General features: G+C 39.8%; 1 protein-coding gene across 1 annotated transcript in view; it reads right to left on the bottom strand.

Moving 5' to 3' along the window:
• The window catches only part of EMB2771 (E3 ubiquitin ligase), a 497708-nt gene that overhangs the window by 178357 nt on the left and 299934 nt on the right, over positions 1-19417 (bottom strand). Inside the window, exon 20 of the mRNA XM_089384149.1 lies at positions 8005-8076. Within this exon, the coding sequence (XP_089240275.1) occupies positions 8005-8076 (72 nt within the window). The remainder of the gene's footprint in view (positions 1-8004; positions 8077-19417) is intronic.

The following is a 19417-nucleotide window of genomic DNA, read 5'->3' as shown; positions in this document are numbered from 1 at the left end:
AAATAAATCTTTGTTCTCAATATATCAATCAACGCCAGTGCTCTAACTTTGTATGTTACTAAGTTATATTCCTTCAAAATCGATTTCAAGGACTTTGTTCAAGATCACAAGTCTGGATGCAAAATTTTCTAAGAGCTTCTCTACTTACTATTACTCAGCAGACATGCAAGGATGGGTTAGCTTGTTGGGAGGAAAATGCCAATGCAAATGTCAGTAGAGGGAAGCAATTACACCCGCTCCATCTAAAAGAAAACAACCTCTAGTCTGCAATCTGATCCACAAACTCACTGCAATCTAGTTAACATACAATTGCGTAAATGCACTAATTGACTCCTTTCGATGGACTACCTATCAAATAGGCCATGTGTGGTCGTGCCACTTTTTCAATTAGCTGCCACAATTATGATGGGCACTCTCATGTTTGTCTCTAGGGTCTCTTAACTGAAGGAAACGTAATGGAAAAAGGGATGAGACCTGGTTTTGAACTGTAGAATCACGAGTTCATCATGACATTGTACCTCAAACTGTTCAGCAGTAGGGTGCTAGCAATCAGAAATGAGAGTGCACAATTTCATGTTATTCCATAAATTCTTGCAAAACTCATGTATAAAAGGAATGATGCTATAGTTTGGAGCACGCATACATGAAAGAAGACCAACTTAACAAGGGAACTATGCCATTCTATGCACTTACACTCTTGCAAAATAAAATATATATATATATATATATACAACTCAAGGAAATAACTTGAGAAACTTCTAGACCCCATTCTCTTAACCGCATTTTGGGAGTCGAGTCTACCTATTAACCACCTTAGGTTCAGGAATGTAAGGGGGTGTGTTACAAGTAACACACCCTGGGAGGTTAAGGCAGCTAAAAGAAAAGAAAAGAGCATATGATGGCCACAAGAAAAATCAAAATGCAAAAGATGGTCGAGACTTGCAAATTAGCAAGTGGGCAAAAGCCAAGCATGAACTTTACCTCTATCATATGGCCATCACCCACATTTTGGGCCAAGGTTGCCTTATCTCATGGAAAATAAGGAACCCTTGCATGTCACAACCCTTGATGGGCGATGAACTGCCCCATCTTAAAGGTCTAATAACTACTATACAGCATACAAAGCAAGTTCTCATTCCTTGAGCTACGAGCAATAATACAAGGAAAACTTAAGAAAGAGTAAAAGGCTATAGAGAGAGGTGGAAATACAAAGGCAGAGTTAACTCATGCATCCACGATTGCTCCCTCCCAAGACAAGGTATTCCATCATAGTTGGTCACTTTGACCATGGGACTTGTTCATCGAATTATTTTCCCCTTTGTTCCATTATTATTCACATGGCAACTCTCAATTGAAGGGTGGACTGAGGACATGTCACTTCCCTTTGGGGTTTGGGAACACCTACTGGGGTCATTTATTAACCACTCCTACCTAGGGAGGTAACACCATTAAATGACTAAGGCCCCAAATTTGGAAGAGAAGCCACATATGAAGTGTTATTATGCCCATTTCTTTCGAGCTTGGTTCACTTAGATGTATTAATGATTAATGTACATGATGATGAAAGTTGCAGCATGTGATATTGTATGTGATTGGCAAGTGGTTTCACCTATAGGTCTGGGCAACTTAACTAAGGTCCAGGTCCTTTACAGGGACATATTGACAACCACAGATGGCAAGGGACCATTATATTGAGCATTGAGGATCTCATGCATAGGTCGCACAACAATTGAGGGAAGTTGTAAAAACCATGTGCTAAGCTTAAATGTTAAAAGAACAGATAAAGGTTGCATGTAAAGATTAAATTAACCATTACAGGAGTTGGTACAAATGTATGAAATTATGTTGAAAATTTGACACAAAGAGCATCCTAGGAATAAGAACATGCAGTAGAGTGGAACGAAATCCATAGATTACAATCACAGATTACATAATGTAATGAAAAGGCCTCCAAGAAAATACACATTGTGCTAGCAGCACCATGTTGAAGGGAGACAAAGAGCTACATGAAATATGGGAGCTACATTTGGCCATGTGTGAAAATTCGGTGACCTGAATCCCTACTGCAACAACTGATTAAATTTCTCCTACTTGTTGATTTCTGAATCAAGTTATTTATAGTATTACATAGTAAACATCGAAATAAAATCTTCTGCAACCTTCACAACATAAAATACTACAGAAACAAAATACTGCACAAGAGATAAATAAACACACACAATTACACCGTTTTTTTTGGACAAACTTCCCCGGAAAAACCCAATTGTGGGAAAACTGGTACCGCAGCTGAGGATTTTAATTATTAAGCAATAGTTTCTGAGTACAAATCATTGGATGCCCAAACTAGCTATCTAATACAGAGAATAAACTAGCAAAGAGGTAGTGAGAAAATATCTGACACTGTCATTGAAGATCTGACACTGATCCAGACTCAGGATGAGTTGCCCTATGCTACCTCTACGTAGTCTCTATGTGTTCTCACGCAGTCACTGTGTCACAGCTCAAGGTACTGCGTCACCCTCTCCGTCACAACTCAAGGGACTGCGTCACCCTCTCCTTCTGATCTTCTACCCACTGGAAACTCGACTCCCTGGCCTTCCGGACTCACACCCCAGCTTCTGGCACTGGATCTCGACTACTCCTCAACAAAATTGTGGACTCCCTCTGAAGCACTGTGTTGCCTCTATGTGGCACTACGCTGCCTCTCTAGACTTTTCAATGCCTTTTCCGTCTTGCACCCACCAGGACTGGAAAAATCCACTCCGGTCTACTATCCCTGCCCCTCACTACAAGAAGATCACTCGATCTCTCTCTGGCAACTCAACGCTGCTACTCTTGAGAATTCGATCTCTAGATCTCACTATCTCAGTGTGTTCTCCAAGTTCCCATCAATCTCCTTCTTATAATCTCTCGTAAACGACCAAGATTAAAACATAATCAAGGGCTAAGATTAACTGAGAGTTTATCCTCGTCTTTATCTAGAAGATCCACACCAGATTTAATTAACACCCTTTAATTAATCACATTTCCTAAGTTTAGACTTAGGAATACATTAAAAATGATTAATTATTTTCACTAAACCATCTCTAGGTGGAATTTTCCCAAACGATTTCTCGGTGTTGAGAATGCATGTGTCTTAGCCTCTCTGCAAAACTTCGAGGCTAGAGCACATTCGATGCTACAAAAGTCAACACCATGTTGAATATGCGTTGAGAGCCATGGGACTCCGAACAGTTGTAGAGAATTACTCATAGCCATGGGTACCTTCAGCACCCACAGCATATGCACTTTGCCCTATATTATTCATGGGATGATGCACTTGGACCAGCTTGCCCCCAATCAGCTTAGCATATATTATATATATGTTGTTGCAGCTGATCCAAGGCCCAAATGAGGTTTGTCTCATGAGACATAGGAAGGCTAACACCATCTTCAGTGCCCTCAACATTGGAGAAGAAACAAACATTTTGTCACTTGGAGACCCATGAGACCCTGTTTTGTGCCCCAAAACCAATTTGGGGCCACACGATGATTTGCACGAAGAAAAAGGGGTCAACCCCTAGATCTTGATTTTAGAGGCCTTCTACACTTGTTATGGCACCAAAAGGCCTCAATATCAGCCTCCTAGCAGCGCACACAAGCATGACGCTATCATTTCAGCTAGCATTTGTAGAGATAAAGTTAAATTTGTAAAAGCTACTAGATCGACTTGTGACGTAGGCGTCTTCTTGCACATTATTTTATTACTAGAGGGGCTTGTAGGTTAAAATAGGTTATGTTAAAGCACATATATATTGGAGAGACCTCATTTGATCTCTCATCATCATCACACTTGGCATTCGACCTCATAGAGAAAACTCGGCTTGCTCTTTTGTGGATGAATTAGAATCTTTAGATGCATTTTGATATTTGGAGTTAATCTTGGATATTCATTGGAGCTATTCTTTGGCATAATGGAAGGAATTCTTGCAAGTTGTAAGAACCCTAATTTATTGAAGACTCATTTTTCTATGTCTAACGTATGGAATTATTTATTCCATGTCATGCAAATTTGTGCCCTAATTTGTTGAAAAATAATTAATGTTGTTATCTAGATGAGAATATTGCATGCATTACTCATGTACAACATGTATTGAGTAGTCCTAGTGGTGAACTCATTGAAGCTCTCCCATAATTTATAAAAGTCCATTTTTTCATTGAGTGGGTAAATGCTTGAAATTTGCTTGCTAGGGCATCAAATTTCGACCTCCTTAGGAACAAGTTTGACTATCATATATCATCCTTGACTCCATTCTCCCAAAGCAAAAGGCACAGTTAAGTTGTTTCATGATCATCTCTTACTTTAATCCATTTTTCTTCCCTCTAAAAATCGGTCCTTTCAAGGCCAACATAGAGAACTAGGGTTTAGGGTGAAATTTTAGGGAGGAGGTATTTTCATGGTCGGAGAGCCTAAACATCAAGTAGATAGGGTTTGCCACAAAAAAATATCAATTTGGTGGGCATCCACTTCAATTTCATCCATAAATTCTCATGCCCTAGTTGTTTTCCCTAAAAGGGAAACCCTAGTTTTTCTACCCTCAATTTAAGGACTTTCTTGAAGGTTTCATGAGCCTTAGCTTAGCTAATATACATTGTAAGAAACATTTTCTGCTTGCCTTGACCTTGAGTTACTCCAACAACTCGTCAAATCAATGAAACTCTAGGTCTTGTGCCTCCATTTCTAGGTATCTCCATTAAAAGCGAATTGCTTCTTTGTGAAGCCTTGAACCAAAATTGTGTCTTTCTTGAAGACTCCTAGCAATATTATTTCATAATTCAACCCTAGAATACCTATTATAAGTGATCTCTTTCCTACCAAGACTCCTTACATCAGTCAAAGTCCGTAAAGAGTTCGGGGTTTTGGCAATGGTGGTAGTGGGCCACTACCCCATCATTGCTAACAGGTCTAGTTTATACCTTGTAGGGTTTCCCTCTCCAAAGCCTATTAGATTTTGCGGCAACAGTTTCCATGGGTGGTGTTGTCACTCACTCCAAAATTTGTTTCCAGCTAACCAAAGTACAAAAGAACAGAAGAGTTTGCAGCCATCTGTAGGGTCACAGAAGCAGTCAAAGATTGATCGAACCTCCTCCAATGGGTAAAGCTCGGAATTAGCTTTCCAAAGACATATGGAACTCCTCAAATGGACCCTAGAATCAGAAGTTATAACAAATCGAAGTTGCCCTTGAAAACTGGAAGCCAAGGAGAAAATGTCTTAAGGAGGAATCCCGCAAATCGGTAGTCAGAGGTCTCGGCAGTCCGCAAAAGACCACCCTAAAGAAATAGCCGGGAAAAAAGCCAACAATGTAAAGTGTCGAGCAGCACCTCGAAAAGTGTGACAAAGGAAATCGATGCAAAACTAGGGGTAGACGGGCCCTTTCGCTCTCCTCCAGGGGGGCCATGTGGCAGAATATTATTGGATCCGATAAAGACACGGTGGTGCTGACATCACCATGATGTGGTAGTGCAGCAGACACATGGCATGCAGATTCAGCATTTTGAGGGTCATAAGGGGCCAAAACAGGGCGACATGTGTCACCACTCACAAGGTGAAGATGATGTCACATTAGCGATCGACGATCGGAGGATGAGCATTGTCGCAACTCCATAGTAAAACCTCCAATTGTGATCTCCCGATAAAAGGGGTCTGATACAGGCGTTGGCCCGCGGTCACATAAAGAGCCAAAGAACCAAGGGCTAAGTGCAGAAGGTGATTGGTGATCGGCGAAACCTGATATCGCATCACTCCAAGTTAAATCCCTGATTTGAAAACGCCGACTGAGGAGCTCTGATATGTGGGCTAGCACACGGTCAAGAAGGACTTCACGAACCAGGGGCGGAGAATAGTTTACAAAGGAACGATAGCCCCGGCAGGAGTCTAAAGACCTTAGCGCCTTAAGGCTAAGCTCCTGGTCATGGCCCCTAGTCATATAATGAGAACTGCAATAAGGCGCTCAACCAAAGGGGGCCAAGGGACATCAGAGCTCACTGTTTTCATGATGCAGTGATATTCCGAAAGTATGGTACAGAGCTTTGAAAGCGTATGGGTCGACAGCTGAGGCATTCAATGAAGGCATGGAGCAATGGGAAATCGATATGGGTTGATCCTGTGGAAGCCTCTATAACAAGAAACGCAAGATAACAATAGCCACAAGAATGAATTTGACCGCTTCGCTTGTAGAACTTCGGAGAGTAAATGGAGATATGGGACTCAGAAAGACTTAATGGCTCAGCATGGAGCTCCACTCAATCATTCTATGAATGTCTGCCAGGACAATCTCTGCTTCTCTGTAACAAGCAAACACAGTGGATCACTACCAACGCCAGAGAGTGGTGAAGTCAGGCAATTAAGGTGAAAGCGACAAGAACTAATCGAGCAACAGGAGAAGCACACCAAGGCAAAGACATGGCCTAATCAGGGGCAATATGAGAAATGGCATAGGGATACTTCCTCCATCATCTTTCTGTTTTCTTTTTTCTATTCTGTAATTTCTGTGTATTTTCAAGAAAGGAATCAAATCCTTTGCAATCATTTTGGGCTGCAGAGCTATCGCACGCCAAGACAGCTAGTCAATTGGACAACTGGCCCTTGGCTGAGATATTTTGTAACTGTTGATTCAAAGCTCTCCCTCTCCTTATAAATAGGGGGAAGAAACACTTAATACAAGTTCCGAAATTCTGCACCCGCAGTGGTCCAAATTTTGTGATTCCAATTTTTGGTTCTATTTGTTTGTTCATGAGGGACTTGAGTTGTATATCGCTAAATGTAATGGACTGGTCAATTGGACTCATTTTGAGGATTAATGAAACTCTTTGGTGATTCCAATCATGGTTGTAAGCAGTATGTTTTTCCCCTCTGTAACTCTCATTTCATATATGTTCTTCTTCCTTTGAAATAGTGTAATGAAGTTGTCGGTTTCATTTTTATTCATGGTTGTATATTTTGCTGCTAAGTAGTAACAGTACCTGTGGTAATTATAGATTTACTTGTGTTATTCAATAGCCTACAATACCTATATGAGCACAAATTTACATATGATATTTAGTAACAAATGTATTCATGATGTATAGATCTTGGGACCTTAATTAGCGCTCCACTATTCCTGCCATTTCGCCTCTTCAGTCTTCCATATTTCTGTCGGAACATTGTTGCTTAGGATTTTGTATTGTTCACAACCCTATGCATAGAATTCCCTCCTTTCTCTCCTCTTCGCTTTACTACAACTTCAATATTAAGTTGCTTATGGTTGTGTGTCAGCCACTAGAACAAGACATTCCTCTTCAAGATTAGCCTGACTTAACCCCTGAGTATTTGGATCCATGTATCTGCTTGAGTTTACCTGGATGAAAGACTATTGAACCAAGCCCCCTTTTATTATTTGTTTCAAACCACGTGACAATTGAAGTGCTGCAGAAATCCCACACTAATAATCTTCCATGCACTCCTCTATCTAAGATGTCCTAGGCACTGGTCTACAATCAACCCAGAGGCTGTCTCTAGGAAGCTTTCTATATCCCCTAAAGCACTTGTGCTACAAGTGCTAGAAAAAGCGACAATAGGTGGAACACTAACATTGATCAAAGTGCAAGAGAATATTTCAAGAGTGTAGGCACTAAGGGCTATTCTCTTCATTGCATCCTTGTAATTGATTGAATAGGCATGCATTCCATGGTCGCCATATTAAATAGTGTTCCCCTTGTCCTTGTGTTTCAGGTGTGAGCAGCCCAGTTCTTATAGTATCTTCATTGCTACTAGGAAATACTGTTCATTATTCATATGCTATTGAAGTGAATAGAACATAAATGGAAAACTTTTCTTTCCAAACAAACCCGAAATACAGAATAACTTGCATCTGAGCACCATACATGAACAACAAAGAACAAAATTTTCATTCACAGAAAGCAGGGAAAACTATAAATAATATTAACTGAACCTTTTGCAAAGATTATTAACATGAAATACATACAAGAAGAATTTTCATAGTCATTGGATGTGTTGATTCCTGATAGAGAAGTCCCACTGCCATTATTGCTGCTGACTGTAAAACAACAACATGAATCTCTATCAGATTTAAAAAGTCAACAATGGGAGAGATGAATAAAAGGGATTCATTTATTCAATGTATATTAAAACATATCAAAGACCTTTATCTTATTCCAAATTGCAATTCTCAGTATCTAATATTATAACATTTGCAATATGAAGAACATGGGAAACAAGTCCAAGAACAATAAAGAAATTATAAATCCCTTTTCTTTTATACGAAAACCACACCTACAAAATTCCTACAAAAGAAAAATTTATTTGGTTCCAAAAAAAGACCAAATTTGGAAGATAAAAGACTTTCCATAATTAGAGTTTGAAATTCAGTTTATAATGCCCACAAGTGATGATGTCTCAGGTGGTCCTGTCATGAACAATCAAATAGGGGAATGATAAACAAGAAAAGCAACTGCTATCACAGCTGACATAACGAACATGGCCTCTCTAGATCTTATATTATGAAGAGTAGCAATACAAGTGATAATTAGATCAGAGATACCATGACTCGCAAATGAATAAAATACAAATGCCAAAACCTTCTATCTAGCATACATTGATTTGTGGAGAATAATAACTTTAAAAGTAGGATAGAATACACAGATGTTGTGAGCACCCAATAGAGAAGCATGGCATAGACGCAAAGAAATAATTCGACAACCTCACTGATATGTTTTGAAAAGCTAATGAAAACATCAGCAAACAACAATTGGGAAAGATGTACAGAATTCTCTACCAAGGTTCACTCTGTTAAGCTTTTGTCCCATCCAGTTACAAGTCTGTCTATCAATATTGTTGCACACTTTACAAAGCAGTCTTAGAATTAATGAAATCTCAACATGTAGACACTAAAACTCCATAACATAGGTTAAGTCACATTACATGATGTTTGTTTTACTTGGCCCAAAAAGAGAAATGTAGAGGAAATCATTCTTTGTGCCCCCAGTGATCCAAATTGGATCACTACATTGTTGGTCATCCATCTTGATGCTTTCAAAGTAGAAAAAATGGAGGAATCAGCTCACAAGACCATTTTTACCGAAAAGACCCAATTTGGCAAATTGGGGTTTGAAACCTTCCGGGAGCATATTTAGGCATCAAACTGCATTTGTTGGGTTAAAACTTTGCCACTTAAGTGCGACACATTTTCATGTTAATATACGCACTCATATCATTCCAACAAAGCAAGAATCGACTCCATTGGAGTCTATATGCAAAAATTATGCCACTTGGAAGTTGACCACCTTGTTTTGACCACCATAATTCAAGAGGATGCCAGGTCAGCCCCTATTATTCATGTAAAAGGGGCTAACCACATGATCATGATTGGACTGTGTTATAACCGAACCACTAGGAGGAAAAGGGGTTCCATTTTATTCAAGTGCATTTTGTTCCATAGATGAGCAAAGTAGCCGTGAGTGGATAGGGAGAGAGCAAATGGAGAGGAATAGTGCATTTAAGCAGCCCACTTACCACAAGCCTCACTTCTTTGTACCTGCATCCATTTTCCATTCAGAGAATGAGCGCAGAGTGGCCTCACCTTCCAGCTGCATTTCTTCCAAAACGGTTTCCCAGAGTATATCTTGTGTTAATTAGTGGTTTGTGAGTTTTATCTAGTTGTTCCCTATTTTCTGCATAATTATAATTAGTATGTATATGCAATAAACAGTAATTTATAGATCCCGAAATCTAAGGAGAAATAAACCCTCAGTGTGGATTTCGGATTTTAATCATAATTTTATCATATCTATTGTGAAAAAATGTCCAGCAAAATATCCATGGCAGTTTACAAATCACCCATCTTCACCCTTCACATCTATTTATAATTTGGTAATATAAGTTTATATAGACTGCAACCTAATACCCCTCATATTGCATGAGGAGATTGTGATCATAACTCCAGGCTTCCAGTATAAGCACCAACAGTCCAGTGGAATGATGTTACAATTGGTACCCAATATGAGCACATTAGATTTATCATTCAAAACACAAGGTGGAGGAGATTTTTCAAAGGTTCTATTGCATGATGATCGCTCTTTACATGGTGGATATGTCACAATTTCGATGGTTCCATGACCGATATTTGTTAAGTTTAGGTATGTTCTATGCTGAGAGCAAATTTACTTCAATTTTCCATATTAGCTTAATATCTATTCCAAATTACAATCACATTTAGCATGATAGTAAAATGCAGATAGAACATAAACATAAATCGCATAAAACAAGCCAAGACAAGAGAACACAAGATGTGGCACTAGCCAGGGACAAACCCCAATGTTGAGAAACCCTTGATCAATTCTTCTTATGTTCTTCAATAGTTCAGCAAAGAGAGAGATAGTACATATACATCAGAAGTAAACAATTTGACTTATCAAAATAAGAGCAGAGATCTTCACTAAGAAGATACCACATGAGGTAGTTGATCTGAACTCAAGTAAACGCATATTGCTTCAACTGATTCTCCAAGGTGATTCCATCACCATGCTACACCCATCACAGAGTTGTTCTCATCACTGTGCTGCATCTCAACATGTTGCACTAATCTGCACCACTGTCACTGTGCAATAAGCTACACCATTTATTACCACGGTGTTGTACTTCATTATTATGCCTATCCTGCTGCATCCATCATGTTGCTGCACTATAGGACTGCTTATGAACACAGCGCCTAAAAAGGTCTCCATTGTTGGCTATGGCTGGTGGCCTAGCCCAGCGGTGAACTGCAATTAGGTCTCTCCATACAATGATGCTTCCCATACAGAGGAGCAATCTAAATTGATGTAATATCTAAAGAAAACCAAAGCATCTTGATGCCAACCATATTATAGAGAAACAAAGTGTATCGATCAAGAGAAACAAAGAATACATATTGTGGATCGTGATACATCAAGTTGTCTGCCACGTCTACTATATCATGTCACTGGAGATACTACCCTGTCATGGATACTATGTTTGCCATGTCATATAATATATATACTGTCTGCCATACCAAAATTTCGTCAGTCATACCATGTATATACATGTTGTTCATTGTCTGCCATGTCAAAGCACTATCTGCCATATCATGTATATACATGTTGTTTACTGTCTGCCATGTCAAAGCACTGTCTTCCATATCATGTATATACATGTTGTTTACCATACCATGACACTGTCTGTCATGTCAAAGCACTGTCTTCCATATCATGTATATACATGTTATTTGCCATACCATGACATTGTTTGCCATGTCAAAGAAACATTGTCTGCCATATGTTGTTTGCCATACCATGCCATACACAGTATGATGATAATATAAAATGCAAACAGAGTACAATGCGAGTTTATACAATAGCGTGACTGTGCTTTTTAGCAAGTCACCGATTATTCCATATGTGGGCCAGAGATTATGACATATGGATGCAGTCATACCATATGTGAGACAGTCATGTAACAGACATGCGAGAGCTACTTCTTTTCTCTACAGCTGGGGCATGGTTGTACCTTCTCTAAGACAACGTCCACAAGGTTGGCTACATTTACTGTAATATAGAGCAGCGTAGGCACTCCTAGAAGACCTTTTTCTCTTCCTCATCTAGGGCTTCTCCCTGACTGTAATTAGGGCTTTCCATGGCAGTGTTATGGTATCATTAGGCCAGCATATTCTCTTAGGGTCTTCTCCTTCCACCAAAACACAAACAAGTGGAGAAGAAAATCACAAGAGATGAGTGACTAAATGACTTGAAGGCCACCTCTATTTATAGTAAAACGTTCAGCACAAGTGGGGGCAATTTGGTCACTGGCCGACCTTGACGAATTGTCCCATAACACAAATAAATTAATATCTCCGTGAATACATGTCGGAATCGAATGATCTTTAGATCAATCCTACATCTCTCGACGAGAGGAATCCATGAAAAATATCAACTACCATGAATAAGTAGATCCACATGGAGTTTGGCCCTAGTTGCCAATTTTAAAACTCCCTCTCAGCTAGGGAACTCCATCTGCTAATCCATCTACTAGATTGTACTATCTCTGCCATCAATGCCCTGCACTGCTCTGCTCTACTGAACTATGAAGAAGAAGAAGTGATCGAGAATGTCGTCCTCTACTGACTTGAAGTCAATCCCATATAAAAGAGTGTCTCATTACACTCTTACTAACCCGTAGTCAGTTCCAATAAAGAGAGAGTGTCAAAACACTCTTACTAATACAAAATCAGTTCCAAATAAAGAGAGTATATCATACCACTCTTACTGATCTGAAATCAGTTCCAAAAGAGAGTGAGTTATATCACTCTTACTGACCCGAAGTCAGTTCCAATTGATCCCAGATCAATATCATCCTAGCATAGGGAGTACAGTAGTAACATGATGCGTCCATCGGTACTACTATGGTCCATATCCTCATTTCCCTACTCATTGGCCATATGGGAGGTACTTCCCATGAGTCCCAGACTGCATGGGTAGGATGTCTCAGCAGAAGAAGGATGAACCACTCATCCTGCCTACATGTTGCCACAGGGTATCCCAGGGGAAGGCTGAACCACTCACCCTGTACACAACAAATCACTAGGGGAAGGCTGAACCACTCACCCTATACACAACAAATCACTAGCGGAAGGTTGAACCACTCACCCTATGAATGTGTCTCAGCAGGAGAAGGATAAACCACACATCCTTCCTACATATCAGACCACTAGGGGAATGGTTGCTCAATGCTCCACGATGTACCCCCAAGCCCCCTGGAGTTCCCAGAGCTCAATGTTCATATCATATAGGACCTTCAGGAGAGAGTCTCTCCATGACTCCTAGTCATTCTCGGAAAGTCACAAATTTGACCTTTCCCAAGGGCTTCATTAGAATAACAGCGACTTGCAAATCAGCCCCAAAGTAATGGAGCCTTCTTGCTCCCCGATGTACCATATCCCAGATAATGTGGTACCTGATGTCTGTATGCTTGGAGTGATCATAGAACACGAGATTCCTCAACAATTGAATCCCACTCTGGTTGTCACAAAATATCACGATGGTATCCAACACGCGTCCAAACAGCTCACTGAAGAGCTTCCTCAACCAGGCAACTTCACATAAGGTCATACTCGTAGCTATGTATTCGGTCCCAGCTATTCTCAAAGCAACTGACTTCTGCTTCCTACTCATCCAGGATATCAAAGCAAAACCCAAAGAGAACTAGCACCCAGAAGTGCTCTTGTGATCCTCCACACTGCCTGCCTATTCAGCATCAGAATAATCATGCAACTTCACATTTCCAGCAGTGTATCTCGATCAATGAGAGATTGTGCCCTGAAGATATCTCAAATGATTCTTGGCACCAATCCAATGAGGCTCAACATGCTAACTGCAAAACATATATCTGGACGGGATTTCACCAAGAACATTAATGCTAGTATGAGTTTATGAAACTCAAAGGCATTTCCCAAATCAGCTATGGCATCACTACTGCATAACTTCTTAAAGTTAGGCTTCATCGAGGTAGTCAGAGGCTTGCAGTTCACCATTCCAAATCTGGATTCCAACTCCCTCTTACTTTTGTAAATGAGAGCGTTTGCAGTGTTGCACAAATCGGCAAAAAATCGCGATAATATCGTATTATCGCGATTTTTTCAAAATGGCAATTAAATTGGGGGTAAGAATCGGGATTTTTTTTGGCCGATTTTTTGAAAAAATCGTGATTTTTACTCAAAAAATCGTGTCAACATCAGGCAGCATGTGTTTATTAGGAAAAACACGATTTTTTTAGTTCACTTCAACCGCAGAGGACACGGTGGGGTTTGGAGAGTTGAAGAATTAGAGGCTTGGAGATTTTGGAGCTAAATCAACCAGCTGGAGGCAAAAATCGAAGAGTGAGCTCAGGAGGAGAGTCTAAAACCAGTATGGGCACCATAGTTTTTTGTTTTCATTGTTTTGTAACTTTGTTTTTGTTTTTTTCATGTTTTTGTTTGGGTTTGGAATGGGGTTTTGTCCAATGTAATTTTTTTTTAGATTTTTTGGTTGGGTTTGGAATGGACCCATGGGGTTTTTGACATTTGTCCAATGTTTTTTTTTTTGTTTTTTTGGTTGGGTTTGGAATGGAGTTTCTTAAATTGTATGTGATTTTTTTTTAGTTTTTGTAAAATGTAAATAGTAAAATACTAAATTGTAAGTTTGTAACTTGTAAATACTATTAAATTGTAATCCTTATTTTCCCATAGGTTCACTGAAACACCATTCAAGTTTTCAACTTCAAAGTTAAAAATTAAACATGCCAAGGGAATTGGACCCTTTCTGGGAATTTGGTGAACCTGCTGCTCCGAATGATAGAATAAACTTGTCTTGCAAGTTGTGTGGGCATCATATGTCCGGGGGGTGTACAGATTGAAGTATCACATTGCACAAATCCCTGGATTTGATGTAGGGCCTTGCTCAAATACAAATCCTAAACTCATCCGAAGAGCCATGAAAGCATTGGAAACTTTAGACCACACTAGAGAGGCCAAACAAGAAATGAAGAGGCAACTAAAAAAGTCAGCTGAACAAGGAAGTGGCAGTGGTTCTACTGCAGCATCAACCAACCCAGTAGCTGCCTCATCATTTTTTGTTCCTTGAACCACACCTGGTTCACAGCGATCTATCAGTGCAATGCTAAAAAAAACTGAAAAAGAACAAGCTGACAAATTGCTGGCAAAATTTCTCTTTTGGAGTGATATTCCTTTCAGCATTGTAAGGAATAATCCATTTTTCCAGCCTGCTCTTGATGTTATTGCAACTGTTGGCCCAGGGTACAAAATCCCTTCTTATCATGACATGAGAGGCCAGATTCTTCAAAATGAAAAGCTTGACTGCACCAAAAGATTGGAGGATTTTAGGGAATCATGGGCACAAATAGGTTGCACTATGATGTCAGAAGGTTGCACTGACCAAAAGGGGAGAACCCTTATAAACTTCTTGTTTAGTTGTCCCAAGGGGACTATGTTTATCAAATCTATTGATGCATCTGCACAAATCAAAGATGCAAGAATTTTATGTGATTTGCTGGATGTGTTTATTTTGGAGGTGGGTGCATAAATTGTTGTCTAAGTCATAATGGACAATGCTGCAAATTATGCTGTTGCTGGCAGGATGCTTATGGACAGGCATCCTACTTTATTTTGGACACCTTGTGCTGCACACTGTATTGATTTGATGTTGGAGGACATAGGGAAAATTCCCTTTGTCAAAGATATTGTTGAGTCATCCAAAAGCATTACAAAATTTATATATAATCATACATCTGTGTTTAGCTTGATGAGAAAATTCACCAACAACAAAGAGTTGGTGCGCCCCGCCATTACACGATTTGCCACCAGTTCCATATCTCTTCAATCCTTCTTGAATTCTATGTGGGATCTGAAGAGAATGTTTCTTCCAGAGGAGTGGCGCACTTTGCCAATGAGCTGCAAACCAGAGGGGGAGCCCATATGCAGACTAATTTCATACCATGAATACTTATGGGCGAGAGGGCAGGAGGTGTGCGCTGTTACTGAACCTTTGGTAAAGGTTCTTCGGTTAGTTGATGATGAAAAGCCTACAATGGGATATTGTATGAAGCCATGGACAGGGCAAAAGAATCCATTCGAGCCTACTATGATGATAAGGGAGATGAGGGGTTTCAGAGACAACTCCTATGGGGAGTGATTGATGAACGATGGAACAACACACTCCATCGTCCCATTCATGCTGTTGGGATTTTCCTGAACCCCGCATTTTCTTACGCATGTGGGTTTGTATTTGATGTTGAGATCATGGATAGATTCTTAACTTATGTCGAGAGGATAGTGCGATCTCCAATAGAACGTACAGAAATCTCTAAAGAAATTGAGACATATAGGATGGCAGGTGGCACATTTGACAAAGACATGGCTGTGACTGATAGGACAATTAAAATGTCAGGTATTTTTTAGTTTGTTTCAAATTTCATTGTCTCTTCAAATTCCATTTTTTTCTTATGTTTATTTAAAATTTTATTTGTAATTTTGTTGTAGATGCATGGTGGAGAATGTATGGTGCCAGGGTACCCTTTCTGCAAAAGCTTGCCATTTGAATCGTCAACCAAACATGTAGCTCCTCAAGATGTGAGCGCAACTGGAGTGTATTTGAAAAAATACACAACAAGAAGCGCAACAGGTTAACACTTAAAAATTTAAAATATTGTAAATTTCCAAATAAATTTTTGAATTCATTAAACAATATTTTTTTTGTAATTATTATTTCATGATCTTTGTACAGGTTGGAGACCCAGTGACTTAACGACATGGTCTACGTCTACTACAATCTTCGATTGTGGATGAGGCAACTTAAGAGGACACCTGATATGGAGGCCATCTCATTGGATGGGATTGACAACACTGTTGCATGGAGGGTTGAGTCTGAGAGGCCTCTCATGGAGTCTGTCGATGATTGGTTAGTGCAGGATGTAGTGGAGGAGAGGAGGAGGAGGAGGAAGAGGAGGAAGAGTTGGAGCAACAAGAGGAGGTGACACCATCTACCGGGCTACCCCTGCCACCAGTAGAGGACATGGTCTACCTCCTATAGCTCCTACTTCTAGTTTTTCAGCTTCTAGAGCACAGCAGACTCCACTGCCAACTCCACCAGCACCAACATCTACATCTAGAGCGAAAGGGAAAGCTATGGCATTTTCTCGCAAGAGGGGCAAAGGAAATCAATAGTATTAGACTTTAGTTATTTTGTTCATTTCATTGTATATGACATTATGACTCATAAGATACATTATTATATATTTTGTTGATATTTTGAGGCTGAGTTGGGACTCAGGAGTCAGGACTTACTATTCAAGACATGATGCACTGTTATGCGTGATTTTAGCACTAGAAATGATATTAAACATCTTTTATATTAGCTCTTTTATCATATTTATGTGTCAATGTATTTATTTTATGTTGTAGATGGTTTAGATATTAAATAATTTGAAAAAAAAATGAATATTTTTGTACCAAACGATTTTTTCCCGATCATTACCGATTTTTCCCGATTTTTTCCCCACGCTAAAATTATCTCGATAATGATTAGTGCAACATTGGTTTGTACTTACCAGAATGAGGTCGTCCTCATAAGGTGTCAGTATGAGAGGTCTAACATCCGCAACCTTCAAGCAATGGTTTGGATCGGCTTCACTCCTAGTGAATCTCAACTTCATCAGATAGTTGTTTATCCTTTCATACCAAGCCCAGGGTCCTTGCTTCAAGCCATAGAGGGCTTTCTTCCACCTGCTTACATGAGATTCTGGATCATGAATCTCAAAGCCCTCGGGCTGTTCCAAATCTATGGACTTACTGTATGAGGGAAACGGTCCCCTTGTAAGATTCCCTTTGGTACATCTCGGACAAGTACCTTCATGCTCTTCTTTAAATTCAAGCATCCATGTCACCATTTGTCTTACATCGGGTAGGGCCACCTCTAGTTCCATAGAAGAGATGTGTCACACGACATGGTCCCCATTGGACTTCTTGCAAATTGATACAAACTGTCAACCCTAAATCCAAGAGTAAAAGCATTTTAACATTCCTTTTTCAAACACGTACCTTTCGATCCATGAATGCCACCTTGTAACCTTTGTCTTCCGTTGTCGAAATGGACCCTAGGTTCTTCTTGAGATCTTGTTCCAATTGAAGAGTAACATTCCTTACACCCTTTACGGGATAGGTGGCATCATCTCCAAGATAATCTCCAAGATTGTTTCCTTCTCTCTCAGATTGGAGAGAGCTTCCCTGTATCTGGTGAAGTGCCTTGAAGCACCACTAGCAATATACCACTTTTCCAAAGTGTCTTGGAGATCCTTGCTTTCTTGAAGAGTCGGTCATTTCCTTGATGACCTGCATTCCTTCGATCATTGAAGATGCCCCTGGAATGATTGTGATCACCACCAAGTGATGTGTCCTTTCAATTCGGCCACTCCTTCGCATAATGGCCAATCTTATTGCAAGCAAGGCATCTGCCTTTCCTTCCACCCTTAATGTACTTGTTCTTTGTAGCTGGTGCATTTGATGAAGGCTCTGGGATTTTATCCTTCTCATAATCCAGCACTTCTTGCTCTTTCAATGAGGAACCCATTTTGTCCTTTCCAACTGTCTTCAGTGATTTCTCTTTCACTCTTGCTTGGCCTTTGTCTTCACCTCAACTCTAATACCATGTTAAGTTTAGTTATGTTCTATGTTGAGAGTAAATTTACTTCAATTTTCCACATTAGCTCAATATCTATTCCAGATTAGCAATCACATTTAGCATGATAGTCAAATGCAGATAGAACATAAACATAAATCGCATAAAACAAGCCAAGACAAGAGGACACAAGATGTGGCGCTAGCCAGGGACAAACCCCAATGTGGGGAAACCCTTGATCAATTCTTCTTATGTTCTCCAATAGTTCAGCAGAGAGAGAGATAGTACATATACATCAGAAGTTAACATTTTGACTTATCAAAATAAGAGTAGAGATCTTCACTAAGAAGATACCACATGAGGTAGCTGATCTGAACTCAAGTGAAGGCATACTGCTTCAACTGATTCTCCAAGGTGATTCCATCAACATGCTACACCCATCACATAATTGTTTTCATCACTGTGTTGCATCTCAACATGTTGCACTAAGCTGCACCACTGTCACTGTGCACTATGCTGCACCACTTATTACCACGGTGTTGTACTTCATTATTATGCCTATCCTGTTGCATCCATCATGTTGTTGCACTTATCATCATATTGCACTTATCACCATGCTGCACTATAGGATTGCTTATGAACACAGCTCCTAAAAAGGTCTCCACTGTTGGCTATGGCTTGTGGCCAAGCCCAGCAATGAGCTGTAACTAGGTCTCTCCATACAATGATGCTTCCCATACAGAGGAGCAATCTGAATTGATGTCATATCTAAAGAAAACCGAAGCATCTTGATGCCAACCATATTATAGAGAAACAAAGTGCATCGATCAAGAGAAACAAAGAATACATACTGTGGATCGTGATACATCAAGTTGTCTACCACGTCTACTATATCATGTCACTGGAGAGACTACCCTGTCATGGATACTATGTTTGCCATGTCATATAATATATATATATTGTCTTCCATACCAAAATTTTGTCAGCCATACAACATATATGCATGTTGTTCACTGTCTGCCATATCAAAGCACTGTCTATCATATCATGTATATACATGTTGTTTACTGTATGCCATGTCAAAGCACTGTCTGCCATATCATGTATATACATGTTGTTTATTATCTGCCATGTCAAAGCATTGTCTTCCATATCATGTATATACATGTTGTTTGCCATACCATGACACTGTCTACCATA

The sequence above is a fragment of the Pinus tabuliformis genome, chromosome Q (assembly GCF_031772625.1).
Source record: "Pinus tabuliformis cultivar Carrire ecotype Pingquan chromosome Q, CPIR1, whole genome shotgun sequence".
In the NCBI taxonomy this organism is placed as follows: domain Eukaryota; kingdom Viridiplantae; phylum Streptophyta; class Pinopsida; order Pinales; family Pinaceae; genus Pinus; species Pinus tabuliformis.
This window is presented reverse-complemented; position numbering and strand designations above follow the sequence as displayed.